Here is a 23,675-nt window from a genome sequence, read left to right as displayed (position 1 = left end):
AGGTAGGAGTATAATGGATTGATTAATGTGAAACTCCGATACTACCTTAGGCAAGAACTTAGGGTGAGTGCGGAGTAGTGCCCGGTCCTGCAGAGGTTTAGTGTAAGGCGGATAGCTAACTAGGGCCTGTAACTCACTAACTCTGCGAGCAGATGTTATTGCAATAGGAATATCACTTTCCATGTGAGGAAAGCGACGATCACAGGATTGGAGAGGCTCGAATGGTAGTTTTCATGAGCCGACCTAAGACCAAATTAAGGTCCCAAGAAGGGGCCGGAGGACGCAGTGGAGGCTGAGGTGAAGCAAGCCTTTCAGAAAAACGTGTTTATGAGGGGTTGTACCGAAATAGGAATGTCCCGACACCTTTATTGAAGGCGGCTACCGCACCTGACATGCATTCTAATGGAGGAAGTTTTTAGACCTGACTCTGACAAGTGCCAGAGATAGTCTAGAAACTTCGAGGTGGAACAGGTAAAGGGATCAAGGGATTGAGAAGAACACCATGACTTAAACCTGTTCCATTTGTAGAGGTAAGACTTTTCTCGTGGAAGGCTTCGTGAAGCAATCAGGAGACTGGAAAACTGGCTCCGAAAGGTTAAGTGGCCGAAGAATTAACCTTTCAATATCCAGACGTCAGGGACAAAGCTCGAAGATTGGGGGTGGCATAGGCACCCGTCGTCAGAGTGATCAGAAGCGGGTCCTTTTCCAAGGGAATGTGCCTGGCGAATGGAGAGATCCTGAAGTATTGGATACCACACTTGGGCGAGGCCAGTGAGGTGCTATCAGGATCATGTATCCCTGTCCTGACGTAATTCACGAGAGTCTTCGAGAAGAAGTGGAAGTAGACGAGAAATGCACATAGGAGACCGGTTTTGCCCATGAGAGGGAGAACGCATCTCTTGGCTGAGAGTGTTGGCTGCAAGTGAGAGAGCAAAAGTTCTCTACTTTGCAGTTTTGAGGTGACGTAAAGAGTTCTATGCGAGGATGACCCCAACATTGGAATATTGAGTCCGCTACTGTGGGATTAAGGGACCACTAGTGCGGATGAAAAGTGCGACTTAGGTTGTCCGCCAACACATTGTCCACTCCCGGCAAATAGGTGGCCCTGAGGTACATCGAGTGGGAGAGGGCCTCCGCCCATATCTGCGCAACTTCCTGACACAGTAGGTAGGAGCCCATCCCTCCCTGTTTGTCGAGGTACCACATGGCCACCTGGTTGTCCGTCTGAATCAGGATGACCTGATTGGAAAGGCGATCCTGAAACACCCTGAGAGCATACCTGATTGCTCGCAGCTCCAGGAAATTGATTTGGTGTTTGGCTTCCTCTGGAGACCAAGTTCCTTGTGTTTGTAAATCGGCAACATGGGCTCCCCAGCCGAGGTGGAAGCATCAGTGGTGAGAATTGAGGGTCTGGAGCCTGGAAGGGCAGGCCTTGGAGGAGATTGATCTGATTTTTCCACCAGGCTACAGACTGTGAGTGAGTCGGTAATGTGGACAGTGGTCGATAGAGGTTGGCGGACTGAGTCCATTGTGATCTTAGAGTCCACTGCATGACTCTCATAGTCAAGCGGGCCATTGGAGTAACCTATACTGAGGACGCCATGTGTCCCAGTAGGATGAGGAAGTGGTGTGCAGTCAGGCAGCGCAGAGACTGTAGCTGGTGTGCAAGAGAGATGAGAGTGAGAGCTTGCTGTCGAGACAGAAATGCCTTTGCCTGCAAGGCGTCCAAAGTCTGCCCCTATGAATGATAAAGTTTGAGATGGGACTAAGCATGATTTTGCATAGTTGAGAAATCCTAGCGAAATCAGAGTGTGTAAAGTAAGACGTAGGGATGTCAGAGCAGCTTGCTGAGTGGGAGCTCTGATCAACCAATTGTCTAGATGGGGTAGACGTGAGCACCTTGAGTCCTGAGGAAGGCTGCTATTACTACGAGGCACTTGGTGAAGACTCGTGGTGTAGATGCCAGGCCGAATGGGAGCACTCTATATTGATAGTGCTTGTGGCCTACCAGAAATCTCAGGAACCTGCGATGAGATGGATTTATCGCAACGTGTGTACACATCTTGGAGATCGAGAGAGCAGAGCCAGTCTCCTCTTTGCAGAAGAGGGAGGAGACAACCCAAGGTTACCATTTTGAACTTTTCTCGGTGGAGGTACTTGTTGAGAGCATGTAGGTCCAGAATTGGACGAACGCCGCCTGATTTTTTGGAGATTAGAAAGTACCGGGAATAGAATCCTAGGCCTTGTTGGGAGTAGGGCACTGGTTCTATTGCTCTGGACTGGAGGAGGAGGGAGACCTCCTGTTCCAGGAGTAGTGAGTGGTCGGATGTTCTCCACGTCAGTAGAGGTGGGGAATCCAGTGGAATGGAGAGAAAGTTCAGGCTATAAACGTGAGAGATTATGGCAAGGACCCACTGGTCTGAGGTGATTGTGTGCCACCTGTTGTTGAAATGGCACAATCGACCTCCCACTGGTATCTGAGGCAGTGGAAACTGGCTGCTGCTCTCTATGCAGGAGTTAAAAGCCGGAAGCAGGGCCCGGCTGAGGAGCTGCTTGTGGCTTTTGTTTACGAGGTTGATGAGACTGGGGCCTTTTGGAAAGGTCTCGTGGAACGAGTTCTAGACGGTGGCGGATAGGATTTCTTTGGACGGAAGAGTGACTTTTTAATATCTTCCTGAATGGTTGTTTAGAGGAATACTCAGAGGGCATCAGAGAGAGCTGGTGAAGGGTCTCATGATGGTCCTTGAGTTCTGCCATCATCCGCTGAATCTGTTCGCCAAACAGATTATCTCCTATACAGGGCAGATCAGATAATCTGTCCTGTACTTCAGGGCGCAAGTCCAAAGACTTGAGCCAGGCCCATCTTCTTGCTGAAATAGCAGTGGCAGATACCCTGGAAGCGGTGTCGAAGATATCATAAGATGATCTTATTTCATGCTTCCCTGCCTCGAAACCCTTGTGTACCAGGGTTTGAAGCTGTTCCTGGAATTGCTGAGGCAGGGACTCTGCAAAGCCCTGTATCTGCTTGAATAAGACCTTTTTGTACTGGGTCATATACAGCTGGTAGGAGACGATCCGAGAGATAAGCATAGATTCCTGGAAGACTGAAGGGGAACCCCTGCTGGCTGCAGGTTTAGTGCCATGCTGGGCAGTAGCTGCCCAGTAGGTGCCTCAAAGCTCTAGAAACTTTGACAAAAGTGTTCCGTGTTTGGGCTCCATCCTGTGATGTCACCCATATGTGAGGACTACCATCTTGCTTGTCCTGTGAGAAATGCATAGATCAACATGCCTATTTTTAAAGATATGAATAGTAGTCTGCTCATTGCAGGAACAGGGCATTTTCAAAACTGTGGGTTTTTTGGGGGTTTTTTTTTTTTTTAAGGGAAAATGTTTTCCACAGAAAAAGCAGCAAATCTCTGTGGGCACTTTTCCCCCTAGATAGCTTTTAAAAGTGAAAATACATTTGTACTTTCCTTTTGACAACTGATGCAAAGTCCATAGGAAATAGTACCTACAAACTATCCTCAGTTTTGAAAATTTCCTCCTCTAAATGTTAAGTTAATAATTATAGAAAGATGCGTTAAAGTAAAATTTTGAATATAAACTCACCCATTAAAAAGTATCCAGTGTGGCATTTGGAAAGCACGTAATGGGAAGAAAAGAAAAACAGGAAAAAAATGTAGATGAAATTGTTAATTTTCTAATTAAAGATGGCACAAAACAAATATTCAAGTTTACTTATCACACCACTTTGTGCGTCATGTGCCAGCACAGACTACTACCTCTGCCAACTGTTTCCTACCTCTGGAACGTGCACTTTCCCTTGTAATACACAAGGCCCATTTCATACCTAGAGATGCATTTCTCCCAGCAGTTCTATGTTCTATAGTATTTATATCCTGCCCTATAAAACCAGTCTGTCTACAGCCGCTTACAAAATTGAAAAATATATTTCATACAATATATAATACATTTAAATATTACATTATAAATAAAAAGCAAGCAAAATTTCAAACATTAAAAAAAAAATCCCACATTGTCATTGAACACTCACTTTAGGTAAAAGGTAACCTAAAAATCCTACAACAATTATGCCATAAGTCTCAAAAATATTCTTACCTGACACCTACCAAGTTATAATCCCCTTGCCATCTGACCCTTGGCTCTAAATATTTCACCACTCTAGAAGCAAACTTCTTTTTTTCTTCATATATTTTTGTAATGAAATAAAAGAGATGAAGTTTTCTTATGTCACTTTACCCACTTAAAATTGTAAAATTAGAGCAAGGCTAGAATGTGACGGGTAAATAATTCATTATTGTTGAGATTACTTACCTGATAATCTCCTTTTCCTTAGTGTAGACAGATGGACTCAGAACGAATGGGTATAGTATCCGCGTGCTAGCAGTTGGAGACGGATCTGACGTCAGCACGGGTGTATATATACCCCCACAGGAAGCGTAGCAACCTAGTTTACTCTTTCGGATAGTAGAAAGACTAGGGGCCACTCCATGAAGTTAGCATGGGGCACATTTAAAACTAATCGGAGAAAGTTCTTTTTTACTCAACGCACAATTAAACTCTGGAATTTGTTGCCAGAGAATGTGGTTCGTGCAGTTAGTATAGCTGTGTTTAAAAAAGGATTGGATAAGTTCTTGGAGGAGAAGTCCATTACCTGCTATTAAGTTCACTTAGAGAATAGCCACTTCCATTAGCAATGGTTACATGGAATAGACTTAGTTTTTGGGTACTTGCCAGGTTCTTATGGCCTGGATTGGCCACTGTTGGAAACAGGATGCTGGGCTTGATGGACCCTTGATCTGACCCAGTATGGCATTTTCTTATGTTCTTATGTTCTTATGTAATCTTCCTTGCAAAAGCTGTTATGGATGTGTGTACTGACGCTCAGTGAAAAGTGAAACAGGATTCCCCTGACCGATTGATAGTAGCTGGAGACCGCCAGCATTCCCAACCGGAAGGCGTTGACACCTGGTAGAGTGTACGCTCTTATGGAAACAGATGACATGGCTTACCTTGCATCGGTGAAACCCATGTGCACAGGCAGCTGGGCGGGATGCTGAGTCCATCTGTCTACACTAAGGAAAAGGAGATTATCAGGTAAGTAATCTCAACATTTCCTGGCGTGTAGCCAGATGGACTCAGAACGAATGGGATGTACAAAAGCTTTACTCCCAGCCTGGGCGGGAGGCTGCCTGAGGACCATGTAGTACCGCCCTCGCAAATGCTGAGTCCTCCCTGGCCTGGACATCCAGATGGTAGAACCTGGAGAAGGTATGGAGGGAGGACCATGTCGCCGCTTTACAGATTTCTGCAGGCGACAGCATCCTGGATTCCGCCCAGGATGCCGCTTGTGCTCTGGTAGAATGAGCCTTGACCTGTAGAGGCGGAGACTTCCCGGCCTCCACGTAAGCTACTCTGATAACTTCTTTAATCCAGCGGGCGATGGTGGGCCGAGAGGCCGCTTCCCCTTGTCGTTTCCTGCTGTGCAGGACGAACAGATGGTCTGTCTTTCGTATGTCCTCTGTCATGTCCAGATATCTGGGCAGCAATCTGCCTATGTCGAGATGGCGTAGCAAACGCCCTTCTTCTGATTTCTTCAAACCCGCCGTGGTAGGCAAGGATATAGTTTGATTAAGGTGAAATTGTGAGACCACTTTAGGTAAAAAGGAGGGAACCGTGCGAAGATAGATAGCCTCTGGAGTGATTCTCAGAAAGGGATCACGGCAGGACAGTGCTTGTAGCTCTGAGACGCGGCGTGCTGAACAGACCGCCAATAAGAACACCATCTTCAAGGTTAAAGAACGGAGAGACAGGCCCCGAAGTGGTCTGAAGGTGGATCCCGCGAGGAAATCCAAAACAAGGTTGAGGTTCCACAAAGGTACTGGCCACTTCAGTGGTGGACGAATGTGCTTAACTCCTTTCAGGAAGCGAGACACATCTGGATGCGTGGCAATGGTCTCGCCATCCCTCCTGGGACCATAGCAAGACAGTGCAGCCACCTGCACTTTGATGGAGCTGAGGGAGAGACCCTTCTGAAGCCCCTCCTGCAGCAAATCCAGAACAATAGGAATTGTGGTCGCATGTGGATTGGTGCCATGAGCATCGCACCATGCTTCAAATACTCTCCAGATCCTTACATAGGTGAGGGATGTGGAAAACTTGCGAGCTCGGAGGAGTGTATCTATCACGGGCTCCGAGTAACCTCGTTTCTTCAGTCTAGCCCTCACAATCGCCAGACCGTAAGAGAGAATTGAGCTGGATCCTCGTGGAGGATGGGACCTTGACGTAGAAGGTCCTGGAGAGGAGGCAGGGGAAGGGGCTCCCCTGCCAGTAGTCTTCTCATGTCTGCGTACCAGGGTCTTCTTGGCCAGTCTGGTGCCACTAGAAGAACTAGGCCCCGGTGTTTCTGAATCTTGTGGATGATGGCGCCCAGCAGAGGCCACGGAGGAAAGGCGTATAGCAGAGTCCCTGGAGGCCATGGCTGAACCAGGGCATCGATTCCGTGGTAGAACGGATCGTGCTTGCGGCTGAAGTATCTGGGTACTTGAGCATTGGACTTGTCCGCCAGTAAATCCATGTCCGGAATCCCCCAGTGATCCACAATCATCTGGAAGGCTGTGGGTGACAGCTGCCACTCTCCCGGATTTAGGCGTTCTCTGCTGAGGAAGTCTGCCGTGGTGTTGTCCTTCCCGGCAATGTGGACAGCGGAGATGTCCTGAAGATTCGCCTCTGCCAAAGCCATCAGTGGGGCGATCTCCAGAGATTCTTGTCGACTTCTGGTTCCGCCCTGACGGTTGATGTATGCCACTGTGGTGGCGTTGTCGGACATCACTCTGACTGCTCTGTTCTTCAGTCTGTGAGCAAATCGAAGGCATGCCAATCGGACTGCCCGAGCATCTAGACGGTTGATGTTCCATGCGGACTCTTCTCTGTTCCACCGCCCTTGTGCGTTAAGTCCTTCGCAGTGTGCACCCCAGCCGCTCAGGCTGGCATCTGTGGTGAGCAGAGTCCACGTGAGGGAGGACATCTTCGACCCTCTGCTCATGTGGTTGGACTGCAACCACCACCGTAAATGGGTCCGTACTCTGGCAGGCAGAGGTAGGTGCGTGGAAAAGTTCCGTAGACGGGGACTCCAGCGAGAGAGCAGGGAGTGTTGTAGAGGTCTCATATGGGCCCTTGCCCAAGGTACCACTTCCAGGGTGGATGCCATGAGACCGAGAACCTGCAGATAATCCCAAGCTATGGACCGACTGGTGCCCATCAAGTACTGGATACGCGTCTGAAGTTTTAACTTTCTCTTGGTAGTGAGACTGACTGTGTCTGCCTGGGTGTCGAACTGTACTCCCAGGTATTCCAGTGACTGGGAAGGCTGAAGGCAAATCTTGCTGAGGTTGATCACCCAGCCCAAGCTTTCCAGAAGGGCGAGCACTCTGTCGGTTGTCCGATGGCTCTCCTCTCGTGATTTCACCCTGATCAGCCAATCGTCTAGGTAGGGATGGACCAGAATTCCTTCCCGCCTGAGGGCCGCTGCTACCACGACAACCACCTTGGTGAAGGTCCGCGGTGACGTGGCCAATCCGAAGGGCAGAGCCCGGAATTGGAAGTGGTGACTCAGAACCTTGAAGCATAGGTAGCGCTGATGATCCGGAAGGATCGGGATATGCAGGTAGGCTTCCGACAAGTCTAATGCCGTGAGGAATTCTCCTGGCTGTACTGCGGTCTTGACGGAGCGCAGAGTTTCCATGCGAAACCTCGGGACCCGTAAGTATCGATTGACTGACTTGAGGTCCAGTACAGGCCGAAAGGTGCCCCCTTTCTTAGGTACCATGAAATAAATGGAATAGTGTCCAGAATTCACTTCCCAGGCATTTATTTCATGGTACCTTTCTTAGGTACCATGAAATAAATAGAATAGTGTCCAGAATTCACTTCCCAGGCTTTCAAGGACAGGAGCCTCGCCAAGGTAGCTTCCAATGCTGCCTTCTTGTGTATGGGACATGAAGATTCCACAAACTTGTCCGGAGGGAGATGATGAAAGTCCAGATAATATCCCTCTCGGATAATGGCGAGGACCCACTGGTCCAACGTGATCTCGACCCATCTGGAGTAGAAGAGGGTTAACCTGCCCCCTATGGCTCCGTCCCACAGATGAATCGGCGGATTCTCATTGGGAGGCGCGGCCGGGACCTGAGCCCGGGCCTGCTCACCTCTTGCGCTGCTTGGTCCAAAAGGACTGATTCCGGGCCTGAGGACGAGGTGCCTGGTAGCGACTCCTGTAGGGAATGAAGCGCTGTGAACTCCTGCCCCTGGAGGGCCTTGGAAAGGCGCGCTGGCTCCTTCTGAACCGATCTTCCGGCAGTCTAGGCACTGGCGAGGCGCCCCATGTACTGGCCAGTTTATCAAGGTCGCTGCCAAATAGGAAAGAGCCCTTAAAGTGCAATCTGGTGAGGCGTGTCTTTGAAGGCGCATCAGCTGACCATTTCCGGATCCAGAGCTGCCTCCTGGCAGCTACGGAGGATGAGATACCCTTAGCTGTTGTCTGGACTAGATCTGATGCAGCATCCGTGAGGAATGAGAGAGCTGACTCCATGTCGGCTGCTGGAGCGTTGTTCCTGACCTGTGATAAACAGGCACGCGTCACCACTGTGCAGCAGGTTGCGATCCGCAAAGAGAGAGCTGCCACCTCAAAGGTCTGTTTCAGAATGGCGTCCAGTCGCCGGTCATGAGCCTCCTTGAGGGCCGTCCCCCCTTCAACTGGAATGGTAGTGCGCTTGACCACAGCGCTAATCAAGGCGTCCACCTGAGGGCACGCCAGCAGGTCCTGGATAGCCGGTGCCAATGGGAACATGCCCGTCAGGGCCCGGCCCCCTTTGAAGGAAGCCACTGGTGCCACCCATTCTAAATCTATCAGTTGTTGTGCTGCTTGCAAGAATGGAAAATGGCGGGCTGTAGGACGAAGACCTTCCAGCAGGGGGTTCTGCGCAGAGAGTACCGTAGCGCTGGGACCTGTAATATCCAACTCCGCCAGACACTGAGACACCAGGTCGGAGAGAGATCCTCCTTAGGGAAGAACCACCTCATGGTTCTATATGGCTCAATCCCTGGGGGAAGTTCCCCCTCGTCTGGGCGTTCGGACTCGTCCGGTGAAACCTCCTGGTCTGACTGATCTGGGCTGTCCAGCGGCGGGAGGTCCCGCTCACGATAAGGGCGTGAGGGTCCAGGAACAGGATCCGCAGCAGCCGCCGCAGTCACAGCCACCGCAGGAACCACAGGAACCGCAGGGCCTGGACGGGAAGCCGTTTGCATCTGTACAAAGGCATGAATCCCCTCAAAGAGATCCACCCAGGAAATTGAAGCAGCCTCTAATCGCCGGGGTACAAGATCCCCCGGGATTCCTGATTGGTCGAGACTGCCCGCTAAATCCGGGGTAGCCCCTGGGGAACTGTCAGCAAATCGTGGCTGAGACTGGTCCTGGCCCGAGGGTCCCACGGCCTCCTCACATTGGGCAAATAGGGAGTCTGGTTCTTCACTGTGCGTGGCTCGAAGCTGGCATGCGGAGCAGAGGCCGAGGGTGTTAATGTCGGAGGCAGGCGGCGCCCCCGCTGAAGACGCTGAGGCGTTCTGTTCCATTGAAAAGTATGTGCTGAATGAAAAGCGGCCACAATATACGCTTAAGAGAACAGGCGCACAATAATAATAAGCGGCAGCAATATGCGCTTAGTACAACAGGCGCTCAATAATATGCGGCAGCAATATACGCTGAATACAACAGGCACACAATGATAATATGCGGCAGCAATAGGCGCTTAGCCCAACAGGCACTTAATAATAAGTGGCAGCAATATGCGCTTAATACAACAGGCGCTTAACAATAATAACAATATGCGGCAGCTATATACGCTTAATAGAACAGGCGCTGAAGAATAATATGCGGCAGCAATATCGACCACAGGCGCCTAGCCCTATGCGGCTCACGATATATACGCTCAATGATATGCAATATGCTCTTAGCAATAGGCTGTTAGCAATACACGCTCAATGGCATTCAATAGACTCTCAGCAATATGCGGTTAGCAATACACGCTCAATGACATGCAATAGGCTCTCAGCAATATGCGGTTAGCAATACACGCTCAATGGCATTCAATAGGCTCTCAGCAATATGCGGTTAGCAATACATGCTCAATGACATGCAATAGGCTCTCAGCAATATGCGGTTAGCAATACACGCTCAATGGCATTCAATAGACTCTCAGCAATATGCGGTTAGCAATACACGCTCAATGGCATTCAATAGGCTCTCAGCAGTATGCGGCTAGCAATACCCGCTCAATGGCATTCAATATGCTCTCAGCAATATGCGGTTAGCAATACACACCCAGTGGTATTGCTCTCAGTAATAAGGCAAAATACGCACAATGAGGAATATAATATGCGCTTAGTCATAGAGCTGCGCCTATTACGGGCGCTCAATACCTGAACAAGGCCCACAAAATGGTGCCCTCCACGGCGTGCCACGCCGCCGATCCTCTGTTCCTCGGAGACCAGAAATAAGAGATGTACGCCTTACCTGATCCTCGGCGCTTCCCGGCTGGAACCCGGGCGGTATCCAGCTGCGGGGGGAGAGGGCAAGTACCTTCACCGCCGCGTTTGAGGATATGCACCCGCTGCCTCGTCCACGCCGGGACCGAGGCGCCTCGTATGCCTCACCCGAACCTTGCCCGGGGGCTATGTCCCTGCCGCGATTCGGCCACCGGACCGAGGACTTAAACCTCCGGGGGATCACGGAAATCACCCCGGGAAACTCTACTGGGGGAGGGACCTTAGGGTATCACCGCAGGAGTGCGGGGCTCGATGTTGTAGTTGAAGAAAGTAGAATGCAGAAAATAGAAAGTATATTTGGAAAACACGCTCAGCGAGCGTGCAGGCTCTCCAAACTGCTTTGGAGACGGAAATTACTAAGTTGCTACGCTTCCTGTGGGGGTATATATACACCCGTGCTGACGTCAGATCCGTCTCCAACTGCTAGCACGCGGATACTATACCCATTCGTTCTGAGTCCATCTGGCTACACGCCAGGAAAATCCCTGTATTGACCTATGTTTACCTGACAAAGCTATGCACAGTCTACATTATAAACATTTCAAATCATTACTCTACCTCTACAAATGTGAATAGAAGCTACTGCAAAACTCTACAGTTCTAGGTGGCAGATATAGTTTTGTTTGTTTCCTCAACATCTTCCTGAAAAAGCAGAAATTATTTCATACTACATTCAACAATTTTTACCTTGTTGGTCATGCATAATAGATTTTGCTCCAAATACAGCATCAAAATCTACATTCATTGTTGATGAGGTGTTCAGAAGAGCTGAATGAAGAGGAAACCCTAAGACATAAAACAAATAGTATTTTAATAAATGTCACTGATTACTAGATTCAGGTGTTATAGATCCATACAACACAATGTATAACAAGACTGACACCACAGTAGATTCTAGTTACAAGAATACCCATGAAATCAGGCACAAATAATGACTAAAGAAAAATGTCCCATTTTTAATTAGGATGAAAGCAATTTTAAAACATGTTTGTGATAGCACTGTTGTATCAATGGTATAATATTGTTTACTTAATGTCAATAAGGAAATTTTCTCAAATTTACAACAGTACTGTTTGGTAAATTTAGTAGATAAAATGAAACTGTTTACCTTTAACAGATGTGTTCTCTGATGACACAGGAATCACCAGTCACATTAATGGGAAAGGGTGATATCAACAGATGAAAACATTTATAGAGAATGCTAGAAAAAAACAGACAATCCCTCTGGGCATGCATGGCGATTCCCCCACATGCAAGCAGTGTTCCTCAGTTTTGTTTTTAAGTTAATAAGCCTATGTCAGAAGGAAAAAGGGAGGGCACTTGTAACTGGTGGAGTCCCCTGTATACAGAGAATACAGATTACATGTTAGCAACTTCATGTTCTCTGAAGACCAGGTGAATCACCTAGTCACACTATGGGTCTCCCTAGCTAAGGGCCGACTTTAACAAAAAGGGGGTGTCCATTGGAGGACTAGATGATCAAGAGGTAAACAGAGGCACTAAGGGAGGACAAGACCATAGCAGAGAGAGTAAATTAATTCTTTGCTTATATCTTTACTAAGAAAGATGAAAGGCAGAAACCCATGCCAGAAGTGATATTTAAACATGATTCAGAGGAACTGAAAAAATCTCAGTAAACCTGGGATATGCAATAGGGCAAATTAAACTAAAGAGTAGCAAATCACCTGGACCAGATGGTATATATCCCAGAGTACTAAAAGAATTGAAAAATGAAACTGCAGACTTATTAGTAATCTGAAAACTATCATTAAAATCAGCTATGGTACCTGAAAATTGGAGGGTAGCCAATGTAACCCCAGTTTTTAAAAAGGGTTCCAGGAAACTACATTCCGGTGAGCCTGTCAGCGCCAAGAAACATGGTTGAAACTATCATAAAGAAGAAAATTACAGAACATAAAGAAAGTCATAGTTTAATGGGACAAAGCCAAAATGGATTTAGCGAAGTATTGACTTGCCAATCTGCTACTTTTTTTTTTAAGGCATGAATAAAGGTGAGCCAGTTGATACAGTGTACCTAATTTTTTCAGAAAGCGTTTGACAAAGTTGTTCATGAGAAACTCTGGAGGAAATAAGTCATGGGTAGGAGGCAATGTTCTACTATGGACTGAGAAATGGTTTAAAAATAGAAAACAGAATAGGGCTAAATGATTAATTTTCTCAATGGAGAAAGATGAACAGGGAAGTCACCAAGGGATCTGTCTGGGACCACTGCTTTTTTAAGATATTTATTAATGATCTAGAGATGGGAATGAGGTACGTGATCAAATTTGCTGATACAAAATTATTCAAAGTAGTTAAACCACAAGAGAACTGTGAGAAATTGCAAGAGGACCTTGCAAGAATGGGAATCCAAATGGCAGATAACATTTAATGTGAACAAGTGCAAAGTGATGCACATAGGGAAGAGCGACCCAAATTAGAGCTTCACAATTCAAGGTTTCACATTGGGAGTCACCAAACAAGAAAAGGATCTAGGTGTCATTGTGGATAATATATTGAAATCCTCTGCTTAGTGTGTGGCAGTGGCCAAGAAAGCAAATAGAATGCTAGGAATTATTAGGAAAGGAATGGAGAATAAACTCTAAATATATTATTTCTGTATTGCTCCATGGGCCAACCACACCTCAAATATTGTGTGCAATTACAATCACATCTCAAAAAAAAAAAAAAAAAAGTGAAATTAGAAAAGGTACAGAGAAGAGTGACCAAAATGATAAAGGGGATGGAACGAGTGCCTCCTGAGGAAACACTAACAGGCCAAACCAGTATGATGTGCTTGGTCGAGTGCACCGTTAGCTCCCGTTTGGCCACGCATTTTTGATGCGCTATTATTACCCCTTATACAGTAAGGGGTAATAGTGCACGGAAGATGCGCAGCCAACCCCCTCGAAACTAACAGCGCTCATCACATGCAAATGCATGTTGATGAGCCTATTAGCTATTCACCCTCAATACAGAAAGCACCGGGAAAGTGTACAGAAAAGCAGAAAAAACTGATTTTCTGTACACCCCTCCGACTTAATATCATAGCGATATTAAGTCAGAGGCCCCAAAAATAAAAAAAATAAAAATCTTTAAAAAAAAAAAAAAAAAAAATCTGCCCGCGGCCCAGAAAACGGAGGCTCAATTTTGCCGGCAACAGTTTTCCGAACCCATGGCTGTCAGCGGGTTTATTTATTTATTTAACAGTTTTTTTTATACCAACCTTCATAGTAAATAACCATATCGGATCGGTTTACATTTAACAAGGGTATAACTGGAGTAACAATTCAATTAAACGAAAGATAAACAGTAGGTAAGGAATAAGTCAAAAGTTACAAAAAGTTTGACAACCGACGCCAGTAAAATTAAGCGTCAGCTGTCAGACCTGCTGACAGCCACCACTTCCGCCAATAAGGAGGCGCTAGGGACGCGCTAGTGTCCCTAGCACCTCCTTATTAGCGCGGGCCCTAATTTAAATAGTGAATCGCGCGCCCAGGAGAGGTGCCTGGGCGAGTGTTGGGAGAGTGGGCACTCGCTCTTGGAGAAGAGATGACTGAGGGGAGAGTGTGGAAACACACAATGAAGTTACTAGACTGTACATTTAAGACAAATAGGAGAACATTTTTTTAATCAATGCATAATTAAACTCTGGAATTTGTTGCTAGAAGATGTGGTTAAAAGCTGTTAATATAACTGGGTTTAAAAAAGGTTTGGACAAGTTCCTAGAAGAAAAGTCCATACATCATTATTAAGGTGGACTTGGGGAAATCTACTGCTTATTGATGGGTTAAGCACCATGAAATGTCAACTCTTTGGAATTCCGCCAGGTACTTGTGACCTGGAATGGCTACTGCTGGAAACAGTATACTGGACTTGAAGGACCTTTGAACTGACCCAGTATGGCAAATCTTATGTTCTTAAATCATTTCACTAAGAAAGTGGATAACTTTTTCATGTGTTTCCAAAACTGTTTAAGCAAAAAATAATCTTAAGTTAAATAAATAATGAGCACTGAGGATAAGTGTCACAGGTGGTAGTGTTGGGCTATAACCCTCAGAGACCCTGGAGAATGGACTGCCCAGACCTATCTTATTGGCAGTCTGCATCTAAACAATAGTGTGATGTAAATGCGTAAACGTCATAGCTCTGTAGATCTCCTTAACAAAGGTTGACCTTAAATGGGCCACTGATGTAGCCATAGCTCTGTCTTATGTGCCTTCACATGCCCTTCAGAGATCAGATCAGCTTGGGTATAAGTGAACAATATAGTTTACTATCCAAATTGAGTGCATTCTCCTTGAAACAGTAATTTTAGGGTTATTTGGACAAAATAATACAAGTTATTGGATTTCCTAAGGCTTTAAATCCACTCCAGATAGGTGACAGCTGTCTGACAACCCAGAGTATGAAGAACATGTTCACATTTATTGGTACAAGGTTTTGGGAAAAATGTTGGAAAGACTGACAACTTTAGGCAGAAAATTAAGATATATAGGCAAGTACCATTCTTTTAAGATGGAATTTAGTATAAGGTGGATAGGTTATTAAGGCCTGATACTCTAACACTGTAGGATGAAGTCACCACCACTAAAAAAGTCACCTTCCAGGAGAAATTAATCTAAAGGAGGACAATAGCTCAAAAGGGACTTTCATCAGAAGGAGATGAAACTAAGTTGTGGGAAAAGGGGAACTGGATTCAAACAGTAACCGAGGGTCCTGACTTTTACAGTTTGGAGAACCAAAGCATGGGAGTAACTTGCTGATGCAGCTTTTACTACCCTTAACCAATAAGCCTGATACTTTCGATGTAACTCCAACATTGCTCTCTGCTTCCACGGCAAGGGTAAAGGGAAAAAAAAAAACTGAATGGTGCAAGTCCAAAGGTAAAGTGTTCAACAGGAATGGACATGGTAGTTGTAAACAATCTTAGAAGTGCAATCCAGATTTATTCCATGCATTAAATGTGGAAGGAAGGCCAAACGATTGCCAGCATGGTTAAAAAGTGAAGTGAAAGGCTATTTCAGCCAAAAAATCTTCATTCAAAAATTGGAAGAAGGATCCATCACAGGAAAAAAGCGCAGTTGCTTACCTGTAACAGGCGTTCTCCTAGGACAGCAGGATGTTACTCCTCACACATGGGTGACTTCATCAAATGGAGCCCAACACGGTGAACTTCTGTCAAAGTTTCTAGAAACTTTGGCTGGCACACTGAGCATGCCCAGCCAGCATGCCACTATCCACGTGGGGTCTCTTCAGTCGTGTAAGTAGATATGAAAAAACAAAACCCACTAAGAGAACCAAACTCTACGGGGCAGCGGGTGGGTTTCCTGAGGACTAAAACCCTGCTGACCTAGGAGAACACTGTTTCAGGTAAGTAACTGCGCTTTCTCCTAGAATAAGCAGGATGGTAGTGCTCACACATGGGTGAATCCCTATCTCTAGACCAAACCTGATTCAAGGGAACCAACAGACACAAACAGATGCCAGCTGGTGGAGACCTCAGGGACAGCCTGAACAAATAAAACCAGGGGTCCCCGGTGAAAGAGTTGGGTTCACACTGAAAAAGGTTGAGCAGGACAGACTGGCCGAATCTGCTATCCTGCTGGCCATCCCTGTCCAGACAGTAATGTGCAGTGAAAGTGTGGAGGGAACTCCACGTTGCCACCCTGCAAATCTCTCCCATCGGAACTGCCCAAAGGTAGGCCATGGAGGTCGCCATGGCCCTTACAGAGTGACCTCCAGGTGCAGGCCCACCTGACCAAAGCAGAAAGAAATACAGTCTGCTATCCAGGTGGAAAGAGTCTGCTTGGTAATGGCCCTACCAAGCAAATCGGAGTCAAACGAAACAAAAAGCTGGGTGGGCAGCCTGTGGCTTGCCGTACGGTCCAAGTAGAAGGCCAGGGCCCTCTTGCAATCCAGTGTGGGAAGCACATGCCAGTCCAGGGGAAGAAGGTAGGCAGCACAACAGACTGGTTAAGATGGAAATCGGTAACCACCTTGGGCAGAAATGAAGGGTGCCTGCGCAGAACCTCCCTGTCATGACAGAACCTAGTGTAGGGCAGATAAGTCACAAAGGCATGCAGTTCACTGATCCTGCACGCTGATGTAACGGCTATGAGGAAGACTACCTTCCATGTCAGATGCTTGAGAGTGCACAAACGCAGCAGCTCGAATGGTGGTTTCATCAGCTGGGCTAGCACCACATTCAGGTCCATTGAGACTGCAGGGAGCTGCAGTGGACTCAGCTGAAAAAGCCCTTGCATGAACTGCCACACGACAGGTTGCATAGAGACAGGCGAACCGTCCACTTTGTGATGGTATGCTCCTATGGTGCTGAGGTGTACCAGCATAGAGTTAGTTTTAAGACCCGCCTCCGAGAAGTGCTGAAGATGGTCCAGTAGGTGTTGGAGAGGACAAGAGAAGGGATCGAGACCCTTCTGATCGCACCAAATGGTGAATCTCTACCATTTCAACGCGTAAGACTTCGGAGTGGAAGGCTTCCTGGAAGCTTCCAGGACCCTGGTCACGTCCTCTGACACAGTCAGGGGTTGCAGAATCAACCTTTCAACATCCACACTGTGAGGGACAGGGCACAGAGGTTGGGGTGGCGCAGTCTGCCCTGGTCCTGGGAGAGGAGGTCTGGAACCGACCCCAGAGGGATCGTGTTCCGCCTGGCCAATTGCCGCAGAAGCAGGAACCATACCTGTCATGGCCAATGCGGGCGATAGAGATCATGGATCCCCGGTCTTGGTGAAGTTTCAGGAGGGTCTTCAACACTAGTGGAGGAGGCAGATAGGTGTACAGGCCTGTCCCCCAATGGATTGCAAATGTGTCCGTGGGCAGCACGTCACCCAATCTGATCAGAGAGCATTATCGGGACACCTTCACGTTGCTGGGAGAGGTGAAACGATCCACGTCCAGGGTCCCCCAGAGACAGCTGATCCGCCACCTCCTGTTTCAGAGACCACTCATGAGGTTGGAAGGTGCGGTTCAGTCGGTCCGCCAGGGCGTTCTGCGTGCCTGCGAGGTACACTGCTCAGAGAAGCATCCCCCATGCCAGTGCCCAACTCTAGATTTGCACTGCCTCCTGACACGGGAGGAAGGATCTGGTACCTCCCTGCTTGTTGATATACCACATGGCCACTTGGTTGTCCGTCCGAACAAGGACGACCTTGTGGGCCAAGCAGATCACCCTCAATTCCAGGTGGCTTATCAGGCACTGCGGCTTCTGCGTGGTCCATAGGCCCTGCGTACAGAGGCCAACGACACAGGCGCCCCCACCCCAGGTGGGATGTGTCTGTGGTCAGTACAACCTGAGGCAAGGGCGCCCAAAAAGAAACACCGCATTCCAGGTTGAGGTGAGACATCCACCAAGTCAGGGAGGTTCTGAACGATGGAGACACCTGAATACGGACCTGAAGGCCCTAAGTGGCCTGTTGCTATTGGAAGCGCAGGGACCACTGGACCCATATGAGGACGGGTGAAGGGAGTGACATGGACAGCTGCAGCCATGTGCCCCAAAAGCTGTAACATGCGCCGCACAGAAACCAGTCTTCTCGTCTGGACTTCCTTTGCCAGGGAGGCCAATGCAAAGCGCTAGCCACTGCCAGGCATACCCAACATTTCAACTCCTCTTTGAAGGCCTCGGATGATAGTGGAGGCTGAGAGGAGGGGGTTGGGCCCAATTCCTCCTCGTAACCCCTGACGAGGGTCGATGACGGGCACTGGAATCAGTGCAGACAGCCCCGGACAACCAACATCGAGGGGGGCCGCGCCTCATATCTAGGCCACTTATGCGGCAAGGCAACAAGGCCTTGGTCCTCACTGGCCCAGACCCGTGCTCAGATGGAGACTGGTGCCAATGTTTGCGGAATCTCCCACAGTGCATGGCCCGGTCCTTCTCTGGATGTCCAGGACTTCGAGGACACTGAGACCGGCCGATCCCCGGAGCCCCCTGCTCCAAAAGCTTCAGTGGAGGGGGTGGTAAATCGAAAAATAAAGACAAAAAATACCTAAAATACTAAGCGAGAGGGAAAATACTAAGGCACAATTGCCCAAATAAAATATTGCTCTGAAGCAGCACAGTAAGAAAAAAAATGCAGTGGTAAGTGGAGAAAACACATCCATGGCCCAGCAGAAAGTTACAAAAAAAGGCACACTACGATCACAAGAATTGCTACAAATACCCAGAGACTGAGAAATTACTACTTACCTGATAATTTTTTTTTTTGTTTAGTGAAGACAGATTAATCCAGGACCAGTGTGTTATACACCTCTACCAGCAGATGGAGACTCAGCAAAGCTGACATCACAGTATATATATACCCCTGCTATGACATCAGCCTGCCAGTACCTCTGTCCACAGTTAGCTTTTGCAGAAACTAACAAACTCGATTATAACCATTAACAGACAAGCACTCAGCCAACAGGACAACAGGAAACACTGAGCTCAGAGTGTAACATCACTAATCTAGGGACTGAAACTGACATTTACTAGCAATCCCCAGAAACGCAGCCACTCAGGACAATAGAACCACAAACCGGCAGCCAAGGGCGGGAAAGTGGATTAACCTGTCTTCACTAGAGAAAAGGAAATTATCAGGTAAGTATTATCACTTCTCAGCATTTAAACAGGTTAATCCATGACTAGTGGAATGTACCCAAGCTACTCCCAAAGAGGGTGGAAGGCTGCCCGCGGTTTGACCAACACCGCAAGCACAAAAGCTACATCCTCCCGGGCCTGCACATCTAGACTGTAATACCTGGAAAAAGTGTGTAAGAAGGACCACATCACTGCTCTGCAAATTTTGATGGGAGACAACGATCAAAGCTCCACCCATGACACTGCCTGAGCCCTAGCGGAATGAGCCATAACCTGCGGCTCCACCCATGACACTGCCTGAGCCCTAGCGGAATGAGCCATAACCGGCTGCTCAGCATCCACATGCGCGGCCATAACCTCCTTAATCCAGTGGGCTCTTGTAGCCCACGACACCGATTCACTCTGTTTACTCGCACCATGGAGTACAAACAGCTAGTCACTCTGCCTAAGAGGTCTAGAAAACTCCAAATATTAAAGAGATGTTGCTTGATATCCAAGGTCCACATCTCTCTCCCTGTCCACTGTCAGCAGGAAAATCAATTGATTTAAGTGAAAATCCGAAACCACTTTTGGCAAAAATCGACATTAACAGTTAGCACGCCCCCAGAGTCACTCGCAAGAATGGTTCTCAGCAAGAGAGCCTGCAGTTCAGAAACTCTATTTGCAGAACAAAATGCCATAAGAAAAACCATCTTCAAGGTAGGTAATCTCAAGGAGAGGCTACGCAGTGGTCGAAAGGTGGGACCCGCCAGAAAATCCAAAACTAGATTAAGGCTCTACAAAGGCACCGGCAACAGCAAGGGACAACAAAGATACTTCACCCCCTTCAAAAACTGGGCCACATCCGGATAGGCCAAGGGTCCACCAGTCATCTGACCCCAGAAACAGGCAATAGCCACTACCCATGCCTTTAAGGAATTAAGGGCCAAGCTACCCATATCTTCAGGGAATTAAGGGGCCAAGCATTTTATCAACCCATCCTGCAAGAAGGCCAAAATGAGCAAGATCTTAACCGAATGAGGATGAACCCCTCGTTCCTCACACCAAGCCTCAAACACTGGCTAAGGAGGTGGAAAACTTCCCAACTCGACGAAAGGTGGAAATCACAGCAGTAGAATATCATGCTTCAGCAAAAGAGCCCTTTCAAGAGCCATATCCCTAAGACAAAATTGAGTCAGATCCTCATGAAGAATAGGCCCCTATTGTAACAGATGTCTTTGGACCAGTAACTGGAGAAGACAGCCCGACAAGAATCTCAGCAGATTTGCATACCACGGCCTTCTGGGCCAGTCTGCAGCCACCAGAAGCACCACCTCCATGTGCCTCACGATCTTCCAAACCAACCTGCTTAACAAAGGCCACAGGGGGAAGGCATACACAGAAGCTTGCCTTTCGGCCACTCCTGCACAGTCGCAGGCGAGATATAAAGTCCTTGGGCATTGATGCTGTCATCAATGCCCAAGGACTTTATAGCTCGCCTGCGACTGAAGAAATGAGGAACCTTCGCATTGTGTGACATCACTGAAAAGTCTAGATACGGTAAGGTCCCAGCGGCCCACTATGAGCTGGAATGCTTGCTCTGACAATTCCCATTTTCCTGGATCCAGATTGTGTCTGCTGAGAAAATCAGCTCTTCCACTGTCTTTTCTCGCAATGTGGGAGACAGAGATCTTCCGGAGATGTACTTCCACACATACCATAAGCTGGTCCATTTCCTGCGATATGACTTTTGGTGCCTCTGATGTAAGCCACTGTCATTGTATTGTCTGACATTACTCAGACCGCTTGACCCTGTAAGCAGACGACGAAGTGCAAGCATGCCAACTGAATGGCATGTGCTTTCAGACGACTGATGCTCCAGAGTGTCTCCTCTGCACTCCAGCGCCATCAACTCTTGACAGTGAGCCCCCAACCCTGGAGGTCTGCATCAGTCATGAGCACCAGCCAGTCGGAGTTTGTAAGGAAACTCCTTTCCTTAGATTATCCGTCTGCGACCACTATTTCAGTTCGATGCCAATCTCCACTGGTAACAAACTATTTTGAGTAATCCTGAGACGACTGTGGACTCCACTGTGCAAGCAGTATGCGCTGAAGAGGACACATATGTGCCCTTGCCCATAGAACCACCTCTAGGGTAGCCACCATCAAATCGATTGCATGCAAGTAAGACCATACCGACGGGTGAACTGTTTCTATTAACAGTTGCACCCGAGACATCAGCTTCTGAATGCGGATCTCTGGCAGAAAAAACCTGCCTTACTTCATATCAAAATGAACACACACATACTCCAGCATCTGAGACAGCTGTAAATTGCTCTTGACCAAGTTCACCACCCAACCTAGCTCTTGCATCAAGGAGACTACCTTGCGTGAGGCTTGAAGACCTTTGGTCCGAATTAGCTAATCGTCTAGGTACAGGTGGACCAGAATGCCATCCTTTCTCAACACTGCAGCTACCACCATCATGACCTTGGAGAAGGTTCTGGGAGTGGTGGCCAAACCAAAGGGGGCGGTAAGTGCTCGAAACTGATGTCACCCCAAAAAGGTGAATCACAGAAACAGTTGATGCTCCAGGCGAATGAGAATATGTAGATACGCCTCTAACAAATCCAGAAGCTTAAACTCCCCCGACTATACTGCCATTATCACCTAGCGTAAGATTTCCATGTGGAAACGAGTCACTCACAAATGACAATTGACTCCCTGTAAGTCCAGGATGGGTCGAAAAGATCCCTCCTTCTTGAGACCAATCAAATAAATGGAATAACGACTCACATTTTCTTGTGACATGGGTCTGCCTCAGGAATCCTGACAGCATAGTCTCCACTGCCTGCCTCTTTTGTGGGGAGCTGCAGGAAGACTCCAAGAAGGCGTCCCGAGGAACACTGAAAAACTCCAGAGTGTAGCTGTCTCCAATCACCTCCAGAACCTACTGGTCTGATGTGATCCTGACCCGCCTCCGATAAAGGCAAGTTTGCTTACCATAAATGTTCTTTTCCATAGACAGCAGGATGAATTAGCCCTGCTATTTGGGTGATGTCACCGACAGTGCGCTCTAGCAGACATCTTCTCAAGAGATTGCAAAGCTTTGTTGTACTGTGCCTTCATAGAACTTCCCACGACAGTGCGTCATCAATCTCTTCAGTTGGTCAAAAAGCTAGGAGGCAGTGGCCTTATTATACAGAAGCAGAAAACATGTCCAGGAAGGAGGGAGGGAATGCATGGCTAATTCATCCTGCTATCTATGGAAAACACCGTTTATGGTAAGCAAACTTGCCTTTTTCTGTCAATAAGCAGGCTGAATTAGCCCTGCTATTTGGGAGTCCCAAGCATATAAAAAAAAAACAAAACTAAAAGGTATGGACTAGAGGTAATGGTTTATTTCCACCTGTTATTTCATACCTTCCCCTTTCACACCCCCCCCCCCCTTTTTTTTTTTTTAAACTCAGTGGACATGGTTTCCTGATCTAGCACACTAGAATAGCGTTCAAGAAATATAAAAGATCCCAAAGGGAGGAGCATAAGGAAGAATATCTGGTAGAACTGAGGGAGACAAAGAAAGTAATCAAGATGCAAAAAGTCAAGCAGAAGAAAGGATTGCCAAAGAGGTAAAGAGAGGTGACAAAACATTTTTCAGATACATCAGTGAAAGGAGAAAAGTCCAAAGTGGTATAATGAAATTGAAAGATGAAAAGAATCAATGTGTGGAGAGAGACGAAGAAATTGCAGAAATATTAAACAAATACTTCAGTTCGGTGTTCACTAAAGAGGACCCTGGAGATGGACCGTCGCTAGTTAACAAGAAACTGGAGGGGAATGGAGTAGTTGTAACTTCATTTACAGTAGAGAATGTATGGGAAGAGCTGGGGAAACTGAAAGTGGACAAAGCCATGGGGCCTGATGAGGTTCATCCCAGGATACTGAGGGAGCTTAGAGATGTGCTGGCGGGTCCGCTGTGTGACCTGTTCAATAGATCCTTAGAAACAGGAGTGGTGCCAAGTGATTGGAGAAGAGCGGTGGTGGTCCCGCTTCACAAGAGTGGGAACAGAGAACAGGCTGGTAACTACAGACCGGTCAGCCTCACCTCGGTGGTGAGAAAAGTAATGGAATCACTGTTGAAAGAAAAAATAGTGAACTATCTACAGTCGGAAGAATTGCTGGACCAGAGGCAGCATGGATTCACCAGGGGAAGATCCTGTCAGACAAATCTGATTGACTTTTTTGACTGGGTAACTAAGGAAATGGATCAAGGAAGAGTGCTCGATGTCATCTACTTGGATTTCAGCAAGGCTTTTGATACGGTCCCACACAGGAGACTGGTGAATAAAATAAGAAGCTTAGGAGTGAGTGCAGAGGTGGTGACCTGGATTGCAAACTGGTTGACGGACAGAAAACAATGTGTGATGGTAAATGGAACTTACTCTGAAGAGAGAGCGGTGTTGAACGG

General features: G+C 47.5%; 1 protein-coding gene across 1 annotated transcript in view; it reads right to left on the bottom strand.

Annotated features, from left to right (window-relative positions):
• LOC115094632 (phosphatidylinositol-binding clathrin assembly protein-like) overlaps positions 1-23,675 on the bottom strand; it is an 818,237-nt gene that overhangs the window by 283,217 nt on the left and 511,345 nt on the right. The window contains 1 exon segment of the mRNA XM_029607889.1: positions 11,311-11,409. Coding sequence (XP_029463749.1) covers positions 11,311-11,409 — 99 coding nt within the window.

Source organism: Rhinatrema bivittatum, chromosome 6 (assembly GCF_901001135.1).
Source record: "Rhinatrema bivittatum chromosome 6, aRhiBiv1.1, whole genome shotgun sequence".
NCBI classification, from domain to species: Eukaryota; Metazoa; Chordata; class Amphibia; order Gymnophiona; family Rhinatrematidae; genus Rhinatrema; species Rhinatrema bivittatum.
This window is presented reverse-complemented; position numbering and strand designations above follow the sequence as displayed.